This window comes from Lepidochelys kempii, chromosome 5, assembly GCF_965140265.1.
Source record: "Lepidochelys kempii isolate rLepKem1 chromosome 5, rLepKem1.hap2, whole genome shotgun sequence".
Classification (NCBI taxonomy): Eukaryota; Metazoa; Chordata; order Testudines; family Cheloniidae; genus Lepidochelys; species Lepidochelys kempii.
The window spans coordinates 53,326,488-53,347,110 of record NC_133260.1 but is presented as its reverse complement, the minus strand read 5'-3'; the positions used below and the strand labels follow the sequence as shown (position 1 = coordinate 53,347,110).

General features: G+C 39.9%; 1 protein-coding gene across 9 annotated transcripts in view; it reads right to left on the bottom strand.

Annotated features, from left to right (window-relative positions):
• The window catches only part of XRCC4 (X-ray repair cross complementing 4), a 297,890-nt gene that overhangs the window by 220,933 nt on the left and 56,334 nt on the right, over nucleotides 1-20,623 (bottom strand). For all 9 annotated transcript variants that reach the window (XM_073344413.1, XM_073344408.1, XM_073344407.1 and 6 more), the window contains exon 3: nucleotides 20,175-20,362. In XM_073344413.1, coding sequence (XP_073200514.1) covers nucleotides 20,175-20,362 — 188 coding nt within the window. The remainder of the gene's footprint in view (nucleotides 1-20,174; nucleotides 20,363-20,623) is intronic.

Sequence of the window (20,623 nt, the reverse complement as noted above, 5' to 3'; positions counted from 1 at the left end):
TCTAGCCTTTCCATAATAGCGGCCTTGATTCAAACCCATTGCTCATGAAAGGAAATACATGCATTTCCAGATGGCATAAATGTGCTACAATGGCTAAACAACATTTGATGAATACATGCAGTCCTGGCGAAATGCCAGAAACAAACCTGTGTGTTATATAAATACTGTCTGGGAAATCTGAGATAGATTTACATCCATATGCCTGTAGGCATCCCCAGGTTTAGCCCATCCGCACTCCTACCTCTAAACTACAAAAAACGGTTTGGCACTAAGGGTCAAACAGAGTATAACAACAGAATTCACTTAAAAGGGTAGGACAAATTATTCAAGACATCACTTTAACTTCTCCGAGAAAAATATTCACTGCTTGAGAGAAATGAGCCTGAATCCTGATGCCTATTTCTGATCAAGCATTTTAAATTATTAGCTTACAACAAGGCAAGACGTTGCCTGCTTTATATTTTCTGGATGCTGTTTTAACTTTTCATCTCAAAAACTTGGAAAAATATTTTTAAAAACTGAGCGAAAGTGAATTTTTCAGCTTGTTCTCCCTTCAGTCAATAGATCTGATTTATTAAGTAGGCATACTGGCCAGTGACTGGAATAGCACAAAGAAGTCCAGTCTTTTTAATGGTAAAGGTAGCTCACTATATGCTGTGACTTTTTTCACAACCAAAACTTTTACTCAGTCAGTGGACTGTCTTTATTTTAATCTTTGATGAGTCCCACACAATCTAATACACTCCTGCAATTCTTAGCCCAGGTCTACACTACAAGTTTAGGTTGAATTTAGCAGCATTAGATTGATTTACCCTGCACCCGTCCACACAAGAAGCCATTTTTGTCAACTTAAAGGGCTCTTAAATTCAATTTCTGTACTCCTCCCCAACGAGGGGATTAGCGCTAAAATCGACATCGCTGGGTTGAATTTGGGGGTACAGTGGATGCAATTCGACGGTATTGGCCTCTGGGAGATATCCCAGACTACTCCATTGTGACCGCTCTGGACAGCACTCTCAACTCAGATGCACTGGCCAGGCAGAGAGGAAAAGCCCTGCGAACTTTTGAATTTCATTTTCTGTTTGGCCAGCATGGCAATCTGATCAGCACAAGTAACCATGCAGAGTTCATCAGCACAGGTGACCATGGAGTCCCAGAATCGCAAAAAAACTCCAACATGGATCGAACGGGAGGTACTGGATCTGATTGCTGCAGGGGAGATGAATCCATGCTATCAGAACTCCATTCCAAAAGACGAAATGCCAAAATATTTGAAAAAAATCTCCAAGGGCATGAAGGACAGAGGCTATAACAGGGACCCGCAGCAGTGCCGCGTGAAAATTAAGACGCTCAGGCAAGCCTACCAAAAAACCGAAGAGCCAAACGGCCACTCCGGGTCAGACCCCCAGACATGCCACTTCTATGATGAGCTGCATGCAATTCTAAGGGGTGCCCCTACAACTACCCCACCCCTGTATGTGGACTCCTGCAAGAGAGTCTCACACCACAAGGATGAGGATTTTGGGGACAAGGAAGATGATGATGAGGAGGTTGTAGATAGCGCACAGCAGGCAAGTGGAGAAATCCTTCTCCCCGACAGCCAGGAACGGTTTATCACCCAGAAGCCAAGACCTTCCCAACCCAGGCTTCCCGGACCTTCAAGGTGGAGAAGGCACCTCTGGTGAGTGTACCTTTGTAAATATAATACATGGTTTAAAAGCAAGCGTGTTTAATGATTAATTTGCCCTCAAAGACTTGGGATGCATTCGCAGCCAGTACAGCTACTGGAAAAGTCTGTAACGTGTCTGGGGATGGAGCGGAAATCCTCCAGGGACATCTCCATGAAGCTCTCCTGGAGGTATTCCCAAAGTCTTTGCAAAAGGTTTCTGGGGAGGGCAGCCTTATTGCCTCCTCCATGGTAGGACACTTTACCACGCCAGGCCAATAGCACGTAGTATGGAATCACTGCATAAGAAAGCATGGTAGTGTATGGTCCCGGTGTTTGCTGCCATTCAAGCAACATCTGTTTTTTATCTCTCTGTGTTATCCTCAGGAGAGTGATATCCTTCATGGTCACCTGGTTGAAACAGGAGAATTTTATTAAGGGGACATTCAGAAGTGGCCGTTCTTGCTGGCCTGTGTGTCTGTAGCTGAAAAGAAATCATCCCCGCTGTTAGCCATGCAGCGGGGAAAGGGGTGAAGTGATCATCCCAGAGAATTGGGTGTGAGGGGGGGTTTAGTTGGGTTTGTGCTGCATGTTAACCTGAAAACTGCAGCCCCTCCTTTTAAATTGCCAACCCATTTTAAAGGGCCAACCAATGGGTGCTTGGTATGGTAAATGAGGGTGCTGCTGTTTGAAACCACTCCCACACGTTATGAAGGTTAAAGAAGCCAAAAGACTGTGGCGTACCATGGCCACCTACAAGCCGAAGTCTGTTGCCCAGCCCTGCGTGTGTGATCTCTCACACCAAACCGGCAGGCCCTCAATATAAGAGGCAAAATACGACCTTATAAAGAAAGCACATGTGCTTCCCTCCTCCCCCACCCCTCCCGGGCTACCTTGGCAGTTATCCCCCTATTTGTGTGACAAATTAATAAAGAATGCATGAATTTGAAACAATAATGACTTTATTGCCTCTTCAAGAGGTGATCAAAGGCGGGAGAAGAGGGGAGGGTGGTTGGCTTACAGGGAAGTAGAGTGAACCGGGGGGGCGGGGGGGAAGGATTAATCAAGGAGAAACAAACAGAACTTTCACACCGTAGCCTGGCCAGTCATGAGACTGGTTTTCAAAGCTTCTCTGATGCGCAGTGTGCCCTGCTGTGCTCTTCTAACCGCCCTGGTGTCAGGCTGAGCATAATCAGCGGCCAGGCAATTTGCCTCAACCTCCCACCCCGCCATAAACGTCTCCCCCTTACTCTCACAGATATTGTGCAGCACACAGCAAGCCGTAATAACAATGGGAATATTGGTTTCACTGAGGTCTAACTGAGTCAGTAAACTGCACCACTGCACTTTTAAACATCCAAATGCTACCACCATTATGCACTTGCTCAGCCTATAGTTGAACAGCTCCTGACTATTGTCCAGGGTGCCTGTGTATGGCTTCATGAGCCCTGGCATTAATGGGTAGGCTGGGTCCAAAGGATAACTATAGACATTTCAACATCCCCAACGGTTATTTTCTGGTCTGGAAAGTAAGTCCCTTGCTGCAGCCGTTCAGACAGACCAGAGTTGCTGAAGATGCAAGCATCATGTACCTTTCCCACGTTGATGTTGGTGAAACATCCCTTATGATTCACCAGTGCTTGCAGCACCATTGAAAAGTACCCCTTGTGGTTTATGTACTGGCTGCCTTGGTGCTCCAGTCCCAAGATAGGGATATGCGTTCCGTCTATCATTCCCTGTTAGGGAATCCCATTACAGCAAAGCCATCCACTATGACCTGCACATTTCCCAGAATCACTACCCTTGATAGGAGCAGCTTAGTTATTGCTTTGGCTTCTCCAAATTGATTCCCGACTGACCGGTAGCTATCTGGCGTTGCAAGCTTCCAGAGGGCTATTGCCACTACTTGTGAACCGTGAGGGCTGCTCTCATCTTCGTATTCTTGCGCTTCAGGGCAGGGGAAAGTTCCATGAAAGTGCCCTTACGCATGCAAAACTTTCGCAGCCACTGGGAATCATCCAAAACATACAACACTATGCCGTGCCACAAGTCTGTGCTTGTTTCCCAGGCCCAGAATCGGCATTCAACGGCATGAACCTGCCTCATTACGACCATGATGTCCAAATTGCCAGGGCCTGTGCTTTGAGAAAAGTATGCGTCCATGTCCTCATCACTCTTGTCACCACACTGCTGTCGCCTTCTCGCCTGCTTTTGCAGGTTCTGGTGCTGCATATACTGCAGGAAAATGCACAAGGTGTTTACTGTACTCATAACTGCCGTGGTGATCTGAGAGGGCTCCATGCTTGCTGTGGTATGGCGTCTGCAGGAGAGCAGAGTGGCAACAGAAGCGGTTGTTCGATGATGATGGTTTGCAGCGCTTCTGCACCGTCTGCTGCCAGCAGCACCCAGAACACAACAGCGGCGGCTGAGCTGAGTGGGCTGCATGCTTGCCATGGTATGTCATCTGCACGGAAAAAAGGTTTGAAAAGATTGTCTGCCGTTGCTCTTACGGAGGGAGAGGCGACTGACAGCATGTACCCAAAACCTCCCGTGACAATGTTTTTGCCCCATCAGGCATTGGGAGCTCAACCCAGAATTCCAATGAGTGGCGGAGACTGCGGGAACTGTGGGATAGCTACCTACAGTGCAATGCTCCGAAAGTCGACGCTAGCCTCGGTACTGTGGAAGCACTCCGCCAGCTTAACGCACTTAGTGGGGACACACACAATCGACTGTATAAAATCGCTTCCTAAAAAATCGACTTTTATAAATTCGACCTAATTTCATAGTGTAGTGGAATTGCAAGAGCTTTATGAGAAAAACAGACAGAAGAATTTATTAGAAAAAAAACCATATTAGTGTTGTCAGTACTAACATGTTTGCAATATGGGCTAAGGACACCAATAGGGTCTAAAATCTGACAATGTATGTAAGGAGTTCATTGCAGTCACACCAAGCGTTCACCTAACTTGGTATTCTCTTACAGTCAAATCCATGGATCTCCTGCTTCTCATACATCTTGCATTTATTTTAGAACATTTTATCGAGCTAGGTATTATCAAAACAATTCATAGAACACCTTCAGAAAAAAGCATCTGGTGGGAATAATTTTGCATAAATTAAGGACAACTTTAGTTGGAATACATTTGGACTGTTTAGAACACACTGCTGTTAAGTCACTAAGGAATTGTCTGACTGAATGTGTATGTTTCACATCTGTCAGCTAAATCAGAATTCCAGATGCAAAAAACTACCACTAAGGAACACTATCTGAATTTGTGTCATTCCCTGGACGACTTTTGATCCACACACCAAAGAATGGATTCTAGCAAGACAAATATAAACACCAAGAATGGAAAGGAATTGTTTGGGTTGTCTAAGGAGCGTAAATAAAAGTAGAGGATGAAACTGAACCAAACAAAAAATTTAACTACAGTGAAAACTGTTAAACTGTGGAATAATATTCCCATTGCTGAAGTCACCTGAAACTGAACAGGACAAACTCAAGAATATATTTATATCAATCAATCCAGAATGGTTGGAGATGTGTCATTACTGATACCAATTCAGGTATATGTGTTACATTAAACATATATAAAAGGCATGTTATTGTCAGGGCTGGGCAAATCTGTGAAAATTTCACAATTGTTTTGTTAGCCAATTCACAACATTACTCAAATTTTACATTGAAGTCAGTGGAATAAACACAACAGTGAATGCCTTTATGTTTAGATGTCAAATCCTTCAAACAGGTGCCAAGGTAACACTGTTTCAACTACTTAAGTGGGTCTGGGAAAGCGTGATATGAAAACAATTCACTTCTTTAATTGCTAAGCAGGAAAACCTTTAAAAAGAATCAGACGTCTATGGGTAATTAAAAAAGGAAACATTCAGAAAATATTTTCTTACAATGCAAGATTACTCAATGATTCAGACTGGTCCACGGGATATTTTTATTTCTATTTTAAATGTGTTTAATATTATTTTTATCTGGCTTAAATATTTCAGTTCTGAACTATAGAATAATATTTATATTTTCAAAAGGCTAGATAATCTCATGGATTTCCCCTCAAATATAGGTTGAGAGATTTCAGTAAAAGTCTACAAACTATTAGAATCATAGAATATCAGGGTTGGAAGGGACCCCTGAAGGTCATCTAGTCCAACCCCCCGCTCGAAGCAGGACCAATTCCCAGTTAAATCATCCCAGCCAGGGCTTTGTCAAGCCTGACCTTAAAAACCTCTAAGGAAGGAGATTCTACCACCTCCCTACATAACGCATTCCAGTGTTTCACCACCCTCTTAGTGAAAAAGTTTTTCCTAATATCCAATCTAAACCTCCCCCACTGCAACTTGAGACCATTACTCCTCGTTCTGTCATCTGCTACCATTGAGAACAGTCTAGAGCCATCCTCTTTGGAACCCCCTTTCAGGTAGTTGAAAGCAGCTATCAAATCCCCCCTCATTCTTCTCTTCTGCAGGCTAAACAATCCCAGCTCCCTCAGCCTCTCCTCATAAGTCATGTGTTCTAGACCCCTAATAATTTTTGTTGCCCTTCGCTGGACTCTCTCCAATTTATCCACATCCTTCTTGTAGTGTGGGGCCCAAAACTGGACACAGTACTCCAGATGAGGCCTCACCAATGTCGAATAGAGGGGAACGATCACGTCCCTCGATCTGCTCGCTATGCCCCTACTTATACATCCCAAAATGCCATTGGCCTTCTTGGCAACAAGGGCACACTGCTGACTCATATCCAGCTTCTCGTCCACTGTCACCCCTAGGTCCTTTTCCGCAGAACTGCTGCCTAGCCATTCGGTCCCTAGTCTGTAGCGGTGCATTGGATTCTTCCATCCTAAGTGCAGGACCCTGCACTTATCCTTATTGAACCTCATCAGATTTCTTTTGGCCCAATCCTCCAATTTGTCTAGGTCCTTCTGTATCCTATCCCTACCCTCCAGCGTATCTACCACTCCTCCCAGTTTAGTAGCATCCGCAAATTTGCTGAGAGTGCAATCCACACCATCCTCCAGATCATTTATGAAGATATTGAACAAAACCGGCCCCAGGACCGACCCTTGGGGCACTCCACTTGATACCGGCTGCCAACTAGACATGGAGCCATTGATCGCTACCCGTTGAGCCCGACAATCTAGCCAGCTTTCTACCCACCTTATAGTGCATTCATCCAGCCCATACTTCCTTAACTTGCTGACAAGAATACTGTGGGAGACCGTGTCAAAAGCTTTGCTAAAGTCAAGAAACAATACATCCACTGCTTTACCTTCATCCACAGAACCAGTAATCTCATCATAAAAGGCGATTAGATTAGTCAGGCATGACCTTCCCTTGGTGAATCCATGCTGGCTGTTCCTGATCACTTTCCTCTCATGCAAGTGCTTCAGGATTGATTCTTTGAGGACCTGCTCCATGATTTTTCCAGGGACTGAGGTGAGGCTGACTGGCCTGTAGTTCCCAGGATCCTCCTTCTTCCCTTTTTTAAAGATTGGCACTACATTAGCCTTTTTCCAGTCATCCGGGACTTCCCCGCTTTGCCACGAGTTTTCAAAGATAATGGCCAATGGCTCTGCAATCACAGCCGCCAATTCCTTCAGCACTCTCGGAAGCAACTCGTCCGGCCCCATGGACTTGTGCATGTCCAGCTTTTCTAAATAGTCCCTAACCACCTCTATCTCCACAGAGGGCTGGCCATCTCTTCCCCATTTTGTGATGCCCAGCGCAGCAGTCTGGGAGCTGACCTTGTTAGTGAAGACAGAGGCAAAAAAAGCATTGAGTACATTAGCTTTTTCCACATCCTCTGTCACTAGGTTGCCTCCCTCATTCAGTAAGGGGCACACACTTTCCTTGGCTTTCTTCTTGTTGCCAACATACCTGAAGAAACCCTTCTTGTTACTCTTGACATCTCTTGCTAGCTGCAGCTCCAGGTGCGATTTGGCCCTCCTGATATCATTCCTACATGCCCAAGCAATATTTTTATACTCTTCCCTGGTCATATGTCCAACCTTCCACTTCTTGTAAGCTTCTTTTTTATGTTTAAGATCCACTAGGATTTCACCATTAAGCCAAGCTGGTCGCCTCCCATATTTATTATTCTTTCGACTCATCGGGATGGTTTGTCCCTGTAACCTCAACAGGGATTCCTTGAAATACAGCCAGCTCTCCTGGACTCCTTTCCCCTTCAACTTAGTCCCCCAGGGGATCCTGGCCATCCGACTGAGGGAGTCGAAGTCTGCTTTCCTGAAGTCCAGGGTCTGTATCCTGCTGCTTACCTTTCTTCCCTGCGTCAGGATCCTGAACTCAACCAACTCATGGTCACTGCCTCCCAGATTCCCATCCACTTTTGCTTCCCCCACTAATTCTACCCGGTTTGTGAGCAGCAGGTCAAGAAAAGTGCCCCCCCTAGTTGGCTCCTCTAGCACTTGCACCAGGAAATTGTCCCCTACGCTTTCCAAAAACTTCCTGGATTGTCTATGCAACTTCCTGGATTGTCTATGCAAGGGTTAGACACTAAGACATTTGTCTTATGTTTTTTGATCCTTGGGGTTCACATTTTCAAACTTTGCCCTGCAACATTAAGTCTAGAAATGAATATTTTTTTTTTAAATGAAAGCAGAGTTTCTCACATAACAAGACTCCAGGAGTTGGGGCTTTAAAAAATAATCACATGTAGCATTTTATTCCCAATTTGACAAGGACGTAAGTACCCAGGCAACTGTTACTATGTGTCATGCTGTAGCATAAAGAGTGGCTAAAGAAATCCAAATTTCAAGCACCAGTCCTTGCCACAGAGCATGCAGGCATATGGTGCAGGGCCAGTAAATGAAAACTGGTGCATCTAATCAAATTTAAGGGACCTTATTTTTCCACTGCCTCACTCCCTGTGCCATCATGTAAATGGAAAAATCAGGCCCCTTAAATCTGATTAGACTTTAAAAAAATCCATTTCTTCAAATTTCAACTTTAGTAAATTTGAAGTGTGTTCCTAGCTCCACAGAAACTCCCTTTCTGACTGCTCTGCCCAGGAACATAGCATGTGCATTTTCAAGCTATGGAGCTCCTAAAGAATGAAAAATAGCTACTCCATCCTGCAGCCCACTAAAATGCACAAAAGGGACCTGAACCCCACTTGGACACATTCACAAATGATGTACTTTCCAAAGCTGATGAGCTCCTATGATTCAAAGAAGAGGAGCTCCATGCTGCTGACCAGGAGTGTAATATCAGGAAGTTTTGTTGATATTTCCAGCTTTTAAAATTTATACTTGCTGTTTGCAAGTTTTTTGCAAGCCAACAAATTTCTAAAGCTTAGATAGTGAAGCTATTTTTTTCCTTGTATCCCCAAATTTACTCTTTTTAAAAACTAGACAATTGCATACAGAGATTGTAGAAACTATACTACAGTGCAGTAGTTAAACAATATGTGATCATGTGATTTCAGTTGGACTGCTTATTGATTTTGATCCTATTTGGTGAGTAAGGGTGGCACAATCTATTTCTATATTAACAGAAAATTAAGGATGCATGGTTAACCTCTCAAGTCATAAAATATTCAAATATATATTGCATCTATGCCCTTAAGTCTACATTTTGTGCATATATATGGTACAACTTTTATATCCTATTACATGAAAAAATATATTAAAAACGTTATCATTGCAGACCCAGCAGACCCAGAATGGCATATGCTCAATCCCTCTCTGGAGACTCTGCTTGCACAGTCTGGCCTAGTCTAAATGTAGGAGCTGTTACTAGTTGGTGTATGCTCAGTGCTGATGGAATCTTCAAAGAATTAAACTGCAAGACTACCAAGTCTACCAAACATGTATGAACTGAGATTTTCACAAAGGTTTATAACTTGGCCAAATTTGGGGAATTTCTTTCATGTGAATAAGAAAATAACATCATTGTTACTCCCTGGCAAATTTCAAGCCTCTGCTCCAACACATGGAGTCACTAAAGCTTTTAAAGAATAGTAATACAACCAATCTGTTAATATTGGCAAAACAACTTATTTTACCCTAATCTCATTCTCAGAAATGAATGAAACATTTGTACAGAAACATTAAAATATAAATATATAAAATTAGTCTGAAGCAGACAGCCAGCATGGAAATTTTTAGCCTGAATGCTTAAAGTTTGGGAAAGTAATAATCAACTGAAAACGGGGTCTTATAATGGAATCACCTTCACTACAGACATTGTTACCTGTGCCACCTATAATGATCACATAATATTTATTAATCTCCACAATATTGTATAAAAATAATTTCTACAATCTTTGGGCCTGTTCCCACTGAAGTCACAGAATTTTGCCTGTGGCATCACTGGAAGTAGAACTGAACCTACAAATACATGTGTAACATTTTTTAGTATTATATGCTACTGTGTATATGCCAGGCAGAGTAAAAATTTTCTGGTATTATCAGGTATTAGGCCAGCGTATATGTCAGACAGAGTGAAGTTTTCTGGTATATACAGGCCACCTAAAGCTGCCAATCCGACAAAGACTTATGCACCTGTTTTACTTTACACATGAATGATCCTATTGAATTCAATGCGTGAAGTCAATACAGAATTGGCACATGAATAAGTTTTTGAAGGATAGGGGACTTCGTGATTGTAAACTATTTGAGGCTGAGACTGTTTTTCCCTTGTGTACGGGGTGTATGAGTGGCACTAATTCCCAGATGGGGCTTCTAAATATTACTCCAATGCAAATAATAAACTAAACAATTGACAGTTAACTACAAAGCTAGCAGTTTCATTCCCTGTATAGCAACTAATGAAGACTGCTCAAAGTCTGTATTTATCGCCTTGTTTTCTCATCTGTTTCAAAACACATTTTACAAATAATTAAAGACAATCCTAATTTTATTTTGATATATTGTACAGCTTTACTGTTCTTATTGACTAGTCAATAGCTCTACTAAACATTTATTTTGAACCCCTGTTTTTTTAAAAAAGTAATAAATTATAAACATTCTCTCTAGCAGGCCTTGAGCTCCAGACTGAACAGTAAACAAGTATATTTTTCTGTGTTTTTCCAGCTCTTAGTTATTTCATTAATTTTTCAGGGGGTTCTAGGGTTGCCACCATGACAGGCACCAACCGCCTTCAGGCCACAGCTTTTGGTGGCTGTCTCAACAATTGAGGCCCTGAACATGGTCCACTCACACTCCATGTCCAAGATCTCATCCAGAACACAAGAAAAGTTCTTCTAGAGGTGGGAATTGAAGTCTTTACACACAGGGTTTCCAGGTGACTCACACTGATTGTTTGGGCTTCCCATATCTATCTGCCTGGCATCCTGTGCATTGGATCCAACTGACCACTAAGTGGCGATCGGTTGCCAGCTCGGCAACTCTTTTAACTTGAATGTCCAGAACATATGGCCTTAGATCTGACGAGACAACTATGAAGTCAGTCATCAACCTTCAGCTCAAGATGCTCTGGTACCAAGTACATTTATGAGTAACCTTGTGTTCGAACATGGTATTTGTTATGGATACTCCATGACTAACACAGAAGTTCAAAAATAATTCACCTCTTATGGTCCAGACCAAAGAGGCCTTTCCTCTTAATCACTCCCCTCCAGGTAACTCCATCATTCCCCATGTGAGCATTGGAGTTCCCCAGTAGAATTACAGAATCTGTAAGTGGCACTCTATTGAGCACTGATCCCGCCGTCTCTAGAAAGGCCAAGTACTCTGAACTGCTATTAGGCACATAGGCACAAACAACAGTTGGGGTTTACCTCTCTGAAGCCCGAAGTCTCATTGAGGCAACACTCTCATCTACTGGGACAAACTCCCAACTGTGCAGCCCCCAGCCAGGCACTTGTTAGTATCCCCACACCCACCCAGGGCCTCTCATGCGGGGCCACTCCTGAATAGGAAATAAACCACCCTCAGTTGATAAGTTTGTTCCCAGAGCCAGTGCTATGCGTGGAGGTGAGGCCAACTATATCTAGTTGGTACCGCCCCACTTCTTCCACCAACTCTGGCTCCTTCCCCGCCAACAAAGTGACAGTCCATGTCCCCAGAGCCAGTTTCCATTGAGGAGGGCCAGTCCATTATGGTCCATCCCTCCTACCACCATTATGGCATCTCACCCAATCTTCACCCTTCGCCTCATTCACGTTATACAAGATTTATTTATATGAAACAATCCTAACTCCCTTACTTCTATTATTTTAGAAGTACAGAAGTAAGGGTCTTACGACAACATTAACTTGGCCACGTTGCACATATTTCTATCCCTGTTTATCTTTTTAAACACACCATCTATCTATCTAATTATTAACAGAAATATATTAAATAACATTTCTATAGAGAAAAAGAAACAGAAATGTGTACAACATGGCAATGTTCTGGTAGAAGCATTAATTTACATTATCTCCTTTATTGTTATTTAAGCACCATAGAAGCTTGATACTCCAAAAATTCACAGAACTGAACAATGCTGTTATCACTAAACATCTGTCTGTTAAGTGTACAAGATCTTTAAAATGAAATCTAAAGGAATTTGTCTTAAGCAAAGGAATACCACAGAGTTATTCAAAATATAAAACAATATTTTTACTAAGTTACACAGAACATGCACAACAGTAATTGGGTATGCAAGTCATGTATTTTATAATTACTTTTAAAATTATATGGCATGGTGACAGGCAAGTTTTTCTGTAAATGTAGAAACACTACAATATCTCAGGAAAGCTTCAGGTATACAAGTATAGCATAACTGCCACAAATTGCATTAACCTAAAAAAAAAAATCATTCATCAAACTTTTAGAGAGCGAAAACATGTCAACTGAGAATTTAAAACTAGTACAGACTTTACTTTAGTGAAAGCAAAAGTTTGCAGCACATTATTATTTTGAGCTTTAGGGGGTTCCTGCATCTGCTGAGGTAGGAAGACAAATACCTAGAGCTGTGAAATCCTTGCAGAAGAGAAACGTAGACAAGATACTTGCTGTTCTGCAGGTTTAGACTGTTATGCTTCCTTATGAAGGATATGGGAATAGATTTTTGTGGTAGAATTAAAAAAAAACCCACTCAGTAATCTCTTTTGCAGAACATCTACTGTCTCCAATCTTTTTCTAGGGAAACCAAGACTTGTCAATAGACAGTGATTTAAAGTTTTGCCTCTTCAAAGGAAAGTGATTCTAACTCAGCAGTACAAGTAAAAGTAAACCTTGATTTCTATACAAAGAAATGCACAGCACATATTCCAAAATGGGAAAATCGGAAATGCAATAATAAATAAAATAAATAATAACATAAAAATAATAATAATAATCTCACAGACAATTAATATTACCAGTGAGAAAAGGACCACAGGCAGGAGATAATGCTGATTTGAGAGTTTTATATATTTTACTGTTCTTAATGTATATTTAAAAGTGCTATGCTTTTCTAATAATAGATCCATTTCACATCCATGGAAAGACTTATCTAGAAATTACAATCACTAAAGATATTGTACAGTTTGAGCATATCAGGTGTAATCAGTGTTCAGAATTTTTTTTTCCTACTCTAGTGCAGCAGTCATGACAAGTAGGGAGTGGGTGGAGGAGAATTTATTAATGCCAACCTTTTATAAAATGCTTTTCCTTTTTGCTGTGCAACCTCACCTTTTTCAAAAACGTATTTTATTGGTATTTAAAATCTCCTTCATGAAAGCAAAAATATATTACATGACAACAGTTAAAAAAAGAAAATGTCACCCTCTGTGAAATAATAAGTTTTGTGTTTTTTGTGTGCCTTCAAATACAGCAAAAAGGACTCTTAAAACTTCAAAACCAAACGAAAATAAAGCTTTTATGATTCAGGTCTGGAAAGATGACTTACACTTATATTCACATCATGCAGGACTACTTTAAACTTCATAAAGTAAGTGTTGGGGAGCGGAGGGGGGAGGAAAGAATCCTGTATTACACAGAAGTCTTTCAGCAGGCAAGCAACATCTATGTTTGTCTCAGGCACAGTACAGTAGTAAAATATTCCTAAACCAGATGTCTTGGAAAAAATAATTCAGATACGTTCTCTTATACTCAGAAGTATGTAGTTAAGAGTAATATAAAGTAAATTACCTTTACCAGTTCATCTTACCAGTTCATACTTACCAGTTCATCTTCTTGTCTTTGTGCAAGATTTCTTCTTTTCCCTTTCCATTTTTAATTAATTAGTTAAATTGCCTGGGAAACTATCTGAACTCTGAATGACCTTTGTTACCCAAACAATGTATCTTCAACCATTAGAGCTAAGCACCTATTCAAACCTTGGACCAAGACTTCAACATTTGGGAAACTTTTAGAACCATACCAATTCTGCTTAATTCACTCAACACATTATGATAAGTTATATTTCATGCACATATGTCAAGGTACTTTAACCATAATGAAATTACAATGATCTCAGATTCCCTGCACTATATTTTAGAACCCACTGTAGAAATGTTGTCATAGAAAACTAGAGAGACAAATAATAGCATTTCTTTCATCAGCCCAATTAGTAATGGAGTTTTGTACCTAGTGCTGAAACTTCTTAGGCTAACATCTTGCCTATTTACTAATTTTCCTAATAAGCAAGGAACAAATATAATACCTGCCACATTATTGTAAAAAAGTTTGCTAGCCCTCCAATGTTGTTTATCAAAGGCTATTTAATCAATTTAATTGCCAGTTTCAAAAAGAGAATCTTGCAGGAATTCCATTATTTATCATATGTGGAGTTACTAGCTAAAGTACTTGAAAAGATTTACTTGCAAGTGGTCACCTACTTAGATCAAGCGCTAAATCACTGACTCTGTGATGATGTTTGTTTAGGTGGCAGCAGTTTAGCTGGCCAAGTCTCAATGGCTCCTTACTGAGCTCTGTGTGTGTGGCCCATTTTGCATTGCAGCTGGCTTGACACACAAGTCCCACTGTATACCAAACGTATTGTTATTTTAATGTGACTCTTAACAGTCGCCTTTGCCCTTACCACCCTAAAAACAGCTCCTAAGGGCAGTGTGTTCAATACCCTGTGGCAAACCACCTGTCATAAAGAAAATAAATTGTATAAATTTAAATTAACTGGCACAATTATCAGGCTGAGATGCAGCTAAGACAAATATTTCCAATATTTTGAGACAAACACATCTTCTTTGATCACTGTTTCAAAAGACTAACAACAAAGAACATAGAAATAGTTCCGTATGACAGACCTTTTTAAAGTTTTTCCTTTTGTCTAAATAAATTATATTCCTTATTTAGAAAACTGCTTTCAATCATCATCATGCTACTATGAAATTGTAACACAAATGTGTCTATATTAGAAGTAAAAAGAAAAGGCGCACTTGTGGCACCTTAGAGACTAACCAATTTATTTGAGCATAAGCTTTCGTGAGCTACAGCTCACTTCGTTGCATCTGATGAAGTGAGCTGTAGCTCACGAAAGCTTATGCTCAAATAAATTGGTTAGTCTCTAAGGTGCCACAAGTACTCCTTTTCTTTTTGCGAATATAGACTAACACGGCCGTTACTCTGAAACCTATATTAGAAGTGTTTCCTAAGACTGAGAAATGAAATATTTGGGACAACGGGAAGCTTTCCCCCCCTGCATATAAAAATTTAGGATATAAGTGGCACAGCCCCTACTAAGGAAACCTTCTACCTTACAATGAAGAGGCAGGGTCAAGGCAAACCCACTGCCCCCAATCCCTCCACGTTGCCTGCAGTAGGAGGCTAAGCCATACCGCAGAAAGGGATGTCACACTGGGTTTACTGTACGGGAGCAGAATACTTTCCTGCACTCCCTCTGGGTTGATTTGGCTCCCTCACAGTCTTCAAGGGAGGGCTGTACCTAAATAGTGTCATTGAACCCTTAGTGATTTGGCATAAAAGTTGAAAAGTGTAACATTTCTAATGATCTTCTGACAAATTAATTGTTTTAAAAATTAACCTCTGTCCAGAAATGAATGTAATTTAAGTTTACTCCCATATACAAATCAAGGACCAGGTGGGATTATTCTTCCCTATCAGTTAGAAAATGCAAACCAAGCTGATCTAAAACAGCTTGTTTTTAACTTCCCCTTGGCCAGAGGATGTTTACAATTCTGATTGATTTTTTTTTTTTTGTAGACGTGGAGACTCATCTGTCAGATTTACCACTGTCAAACATTCCATCTAGACACCAAAAGGCAACATGAGCCCTGAACAAACAACCTAGGGCATCTAAAAGGGAAGGGCAATCCTATTTTCATGCAGTGACTTGTAAAACCTATTTTATCCTTTCCACCACTTTCCAGACTTCTAAGTGCGGTTTTAGGATGTGGATATTACTTCCCTAGAAAAGTTTAGGATGATCAATGTACTGCTCTCTGGATGACTTTTATCAAAGATGTTCTACCTACGCAACGAGAGCATCAGACTTTTGAGATGGAAAACGCCTATTAGGTCAGCCAGTGTACCCCACTACCAATGCAGGATTGTTTACTAAAGTGTATTTTCAATTGCTTTGTCCAGTCAAGTTTTAAATGACTCAAGGAATGGAGTTACCACCATTTCCCTCGGCAAAACACACATTTCCACAATTAAACAGATTTCACTATTAGAAAATGTTTACTGATAATGAGCCTATATTTTCCTTTTCTTAAGTTGATCCCATTATTTCTGCATGTACTTCTCCGGACCATTCTACACCAGTCATGCTTTGGCATATGATACATTTGAGTTAATTATATTAACCAGGGTTTCCTTAGTAAGATTCAAAAGGTAAATATTGCCATTAAAATACTTCAGAACACACTCTTAGGAATCTGAAATTTTGCTTTTGGCTATAGAATCCACATGCTTTCAAGTTTGGGTTTTTATTAAATCACTACTCTGAACCACCACTCCAATAGTACATGAGAATGCATTCTTTCTGCTCTAGTGGCATTATGCTACTCTCACAGTAGTCAACAACAAAACTCCCACTGATGTCACTGGGCATAGCACTGGGCACCAAATGTACAAACTTTCAAACAGACCACCACAGAAACTCTTGAAAACAAATAATAGCATTTTAAGGTTTCCAAACTCCTTTAAATCTATGAATATTCACAAACAGAAACCACCCCTAACAACTAGAAACCATGTTGGTACTGAAACTAACATTTAATTCACAGTTAAAGCAGTCAGAATATGTTCAACAGTTTTAGAAAATACACCTGCATCATTTTAAAAGTCAACATTCAGTTCTTTTGCCATTGAAAGTGTGTTTTCCCTGTCCCTTACGGGTGTGTGTGTGTGGGGGGGGGGGTGAACAAGACCCAAGTGAGTGGCTTATATTATTTATGATAATTAAGACAGTTCACTGAGGACCCAATTCTGCATGCAATGAGACTTCTCATGTACATAATGCTAGTCAAGTGAATAAATTTTTACAGAATTGGGGCTTAAGGGCTTGTCGATTTAGATTGCAAGCTCTTTGAGGAAGGGAGAGTCTTTTGTTCTGTAGTTGTACAGCACCTAGCACAGTGGGGTCAATCCAAGGTGCTACAGTAATACAAATAAATAATATTATACAGAAAAAAATAGGGAATAAGATATGCCAAAAAGTCACTTAAATGCTACATAAGGGTGTCCACAGGGGTAGTTCTACTGACATAGCTATAGCAGTACAATTATAACTCTATAGTTCTGCTGGCCAATTTCCCTGGGTGGGCAAGCCCTTAGATCAATAAAGCAAAATAACAATTAGAAAGCAATCAGAGTACTATCATCATCATCTCCTGTTAATTCAAAAATGTCATTCTATTTCTGAAGAAAGTCAATGGAGACACTTCAATAATCAGAAATACACACAAAAATTTAAAAGCATGGATTTTTCTGAGTAATGACAGAGACGGAAGGGTTAAATAAAAAAAGTGAATGTTGATAATTTAAAAAGCATTCTTGGAAAAACACCTCATTCTGATGAGCACCATCCATGCCTCTATTGCTTACTGTATAAACAAAGAAAGTCATCTCTCTGTGGTCACAAGCAACACACAGCATGAAAGAATGAAAGCAGAAAAGTAAAACAAACACTGTAACAATATTATTAGTGCCTTAATTAACTGCTATTTTAACCAAGTTGTCACTCTTCCTGTTTGTGCCCACAATTGATTTCATTTGGGCTATACTGATGTTAGAAAAATATATATCCAAGTTCTGAGCAAGTTTTCATGAAACAATGGTAAAAGCACCTGAGCCCCGTCTACAATAGTAAAAAGAAAAGGAGTACTTGTGGCACCTTAGAGACTAACAAATTTATTAGAGCATAAGCTTCCGTGAGCTACAGCTCACTTCACCGGATGCGTAGCTCATGAAAGCTTATGCTCCAATAAATTTGTTAGTCTCTAAGGTGCCACAAGTACTCCTTTTCTTTTTGAGAATACAAACTAACACGGCTGCTACTCTGAAACCTGTCAGTCTACAATAGTATTTACACTACTTGCCGAAAGGCTGCACCTTCAATGTAGATAGAATAGATACTAATTTTCCTAGTGTACGCAAGGTATGTTAGACATGTAGGCGTGACCAAAACTTGTATTTGCATGAGCAAACTAGGTACCTGTGTACCTAAGCAGCCATTTTATACCACTTAAAAACTGTATTCTGTCTAGTAACTCATATTTGTACGTAAGACATACAACTGAGATGACTAGCATGGTTGTTTTTAATTTGTGCTAAAGTAATACTCTCCGTGTAGTCACATCTTCCAAAAACAAAGGAAAAAATAAACATTTCTGGCCTGTATGTTGAAGCTGATGGATTTAGCTGAACACTGCTTTTCAGCATTTTCAATTTAATGAAAAAATCTGAGTAATCTTGCTCCTATTTAATGCTTTAGGATAGGGCTTTCAAAGCACTCAGCATCGGCTTAATTCTGGTTCCCCTGTAAGTCAATGGGAGTTAAGCCAAGAAAATCCCACCATAATTTATAGCGAAAAAAAGATGCAAGTACCAACTCCTTTTTCCAAGTTTGTGTAACAAAGCAATCGTTACCACACTTCTCTAGGAAATTAAAGCAAATTTGACAGCCAAGCACCAAAGGAAAAACATCTTAATGTTTAGGCATGTTTCTGTAATGATTTTGCTACTCATCAAATCGTAAAACTGCATTGAATTAATAAAAGTAATCCTATAATTGTTCTCAGTAATTTACTGGATTTTTCTCAAATGGTGATGATTGATTACATAATGGGGAGTGGGCGTTTTAGAAGCAGTGGATTTACACAAAGCATACTATGTAGCATTATAATTACTGGAACTCATCACTTCCTTTAATTGAACCTATATTTTAAAATAAAAACAGCCATGCCAAAACTTCTCTCTTTTGCTGGAAGGAATACATTTAACTAAAGAACTATGAAATACTTTTATTACACACCAAAGAACTGATCTCCCCAAAAGTGAAAATGATGAGAAAGATTTCAATATATACAGTAGAACCTTCAAATTACAAACACCTTGGGAATGGAGGTTGTTCGTAACTCTGAAATATTCGTAACTTTGAACAAAATGTTATGGATGTTCTTTGAAAAATTCACAACTGAACACTGACTTCATACAGCTTTGAAACTTTACTATGCAGAAGAAATATGCTGATTTCTTTTTATTTTTTTAGTAGTTTACATTTAACACAGTACTGTACAGTATTTGCTTTTTTTCCCTCCTCTGCTGCTGCCTGATTGCATACTTCTGGTTTCAAATGAGGTGTGTGGTTGACTGGTCAGTTCTTAACTCCGGTGTTCATAACTCTGAGGTTCTACCGTATAGCAGATGTACATACACAATCTTTTTAGAGGGAATAAAGATATATAAATACACATTTCACAGTAATTACAATATTGAGACACAGCAATAAGTTCCAAACACTTACTACCACAGGGGTGGGTACCATAGAAAAAAGAATGTAATCCTCAACCTCTCCTTATGTGAAAATAAATAAAGCATACGTATTGTTTCAGTACGAGACCGAACTGCAACAGCAATCTGAACCGATCCTGTGCTTATGGAAAACATACAATTACTAAACTTTTAGAACAAGTTATTAGAGGAACACACAAAGGAAACAGTAATCAAATTAACAAAATAGGGTTTTGATCCTACAGCTGTTACATACTCAAGACTCAAATTGCAGCCAATGGGACTTCCAAGAAGGGAGAGGCGACCATATCAGCCTCAAGGCCCCAGTCCTTTTCCAAAAAGAATTTTAAAAGGTCCTGGAAACGATTCTGTTTTTCGTAAGTTTTGTGAAAACTTATTTTTACAAAATCTTAATATTTTGGGCCATACTGGAGTTGACAGTATCTATTTAACTCAAGGTTTTTGTTACAACTTATAAAAAGTACTGGCCATGTTTTTAAAAAGAGAAATTTATTAAACTGAGGGATGTGCTCAGCAAAAGGCCCTTTTTCATATGTATTGCACCAGATATAACTTTTTACAACATGTAGTGTTACAGAAATACTTACGGAAACATCTTTCAGATTTTTTTCATATGAGAAATCACAGCTTTCCACATTTTCTTCATGTTTAGAAACATCAAAGTTGTACATATTGGCTGGGCCTGCTCCCAATAGTGCTTTCCTCAGTTCTTTAACATACTTCTCTCTTTCCATTTCCATGTCATCGGCCTCCTTAGAAATCTCAGCTTCAGCCACTGGGGAGGGAGGAGGAAATTGGAGAAGTCTAAAAAAAAATACACTTTAATTCTGGAAATATATACTAATATTAAAGGAAGGTTACTAAAAACTATTTAAAAAGGTAAATCTAAATTACTATTTTTAACTAAAACTAAACTAAACTTAACTAAAACACATCTCTGAATGTGGTTTATTACCACTTTATCCCAACACTTTTGCTTAGCCAGAGTAATGATAGATTAACTTCTCAACAACAAAAGAGAGCTCTGAATAACTTT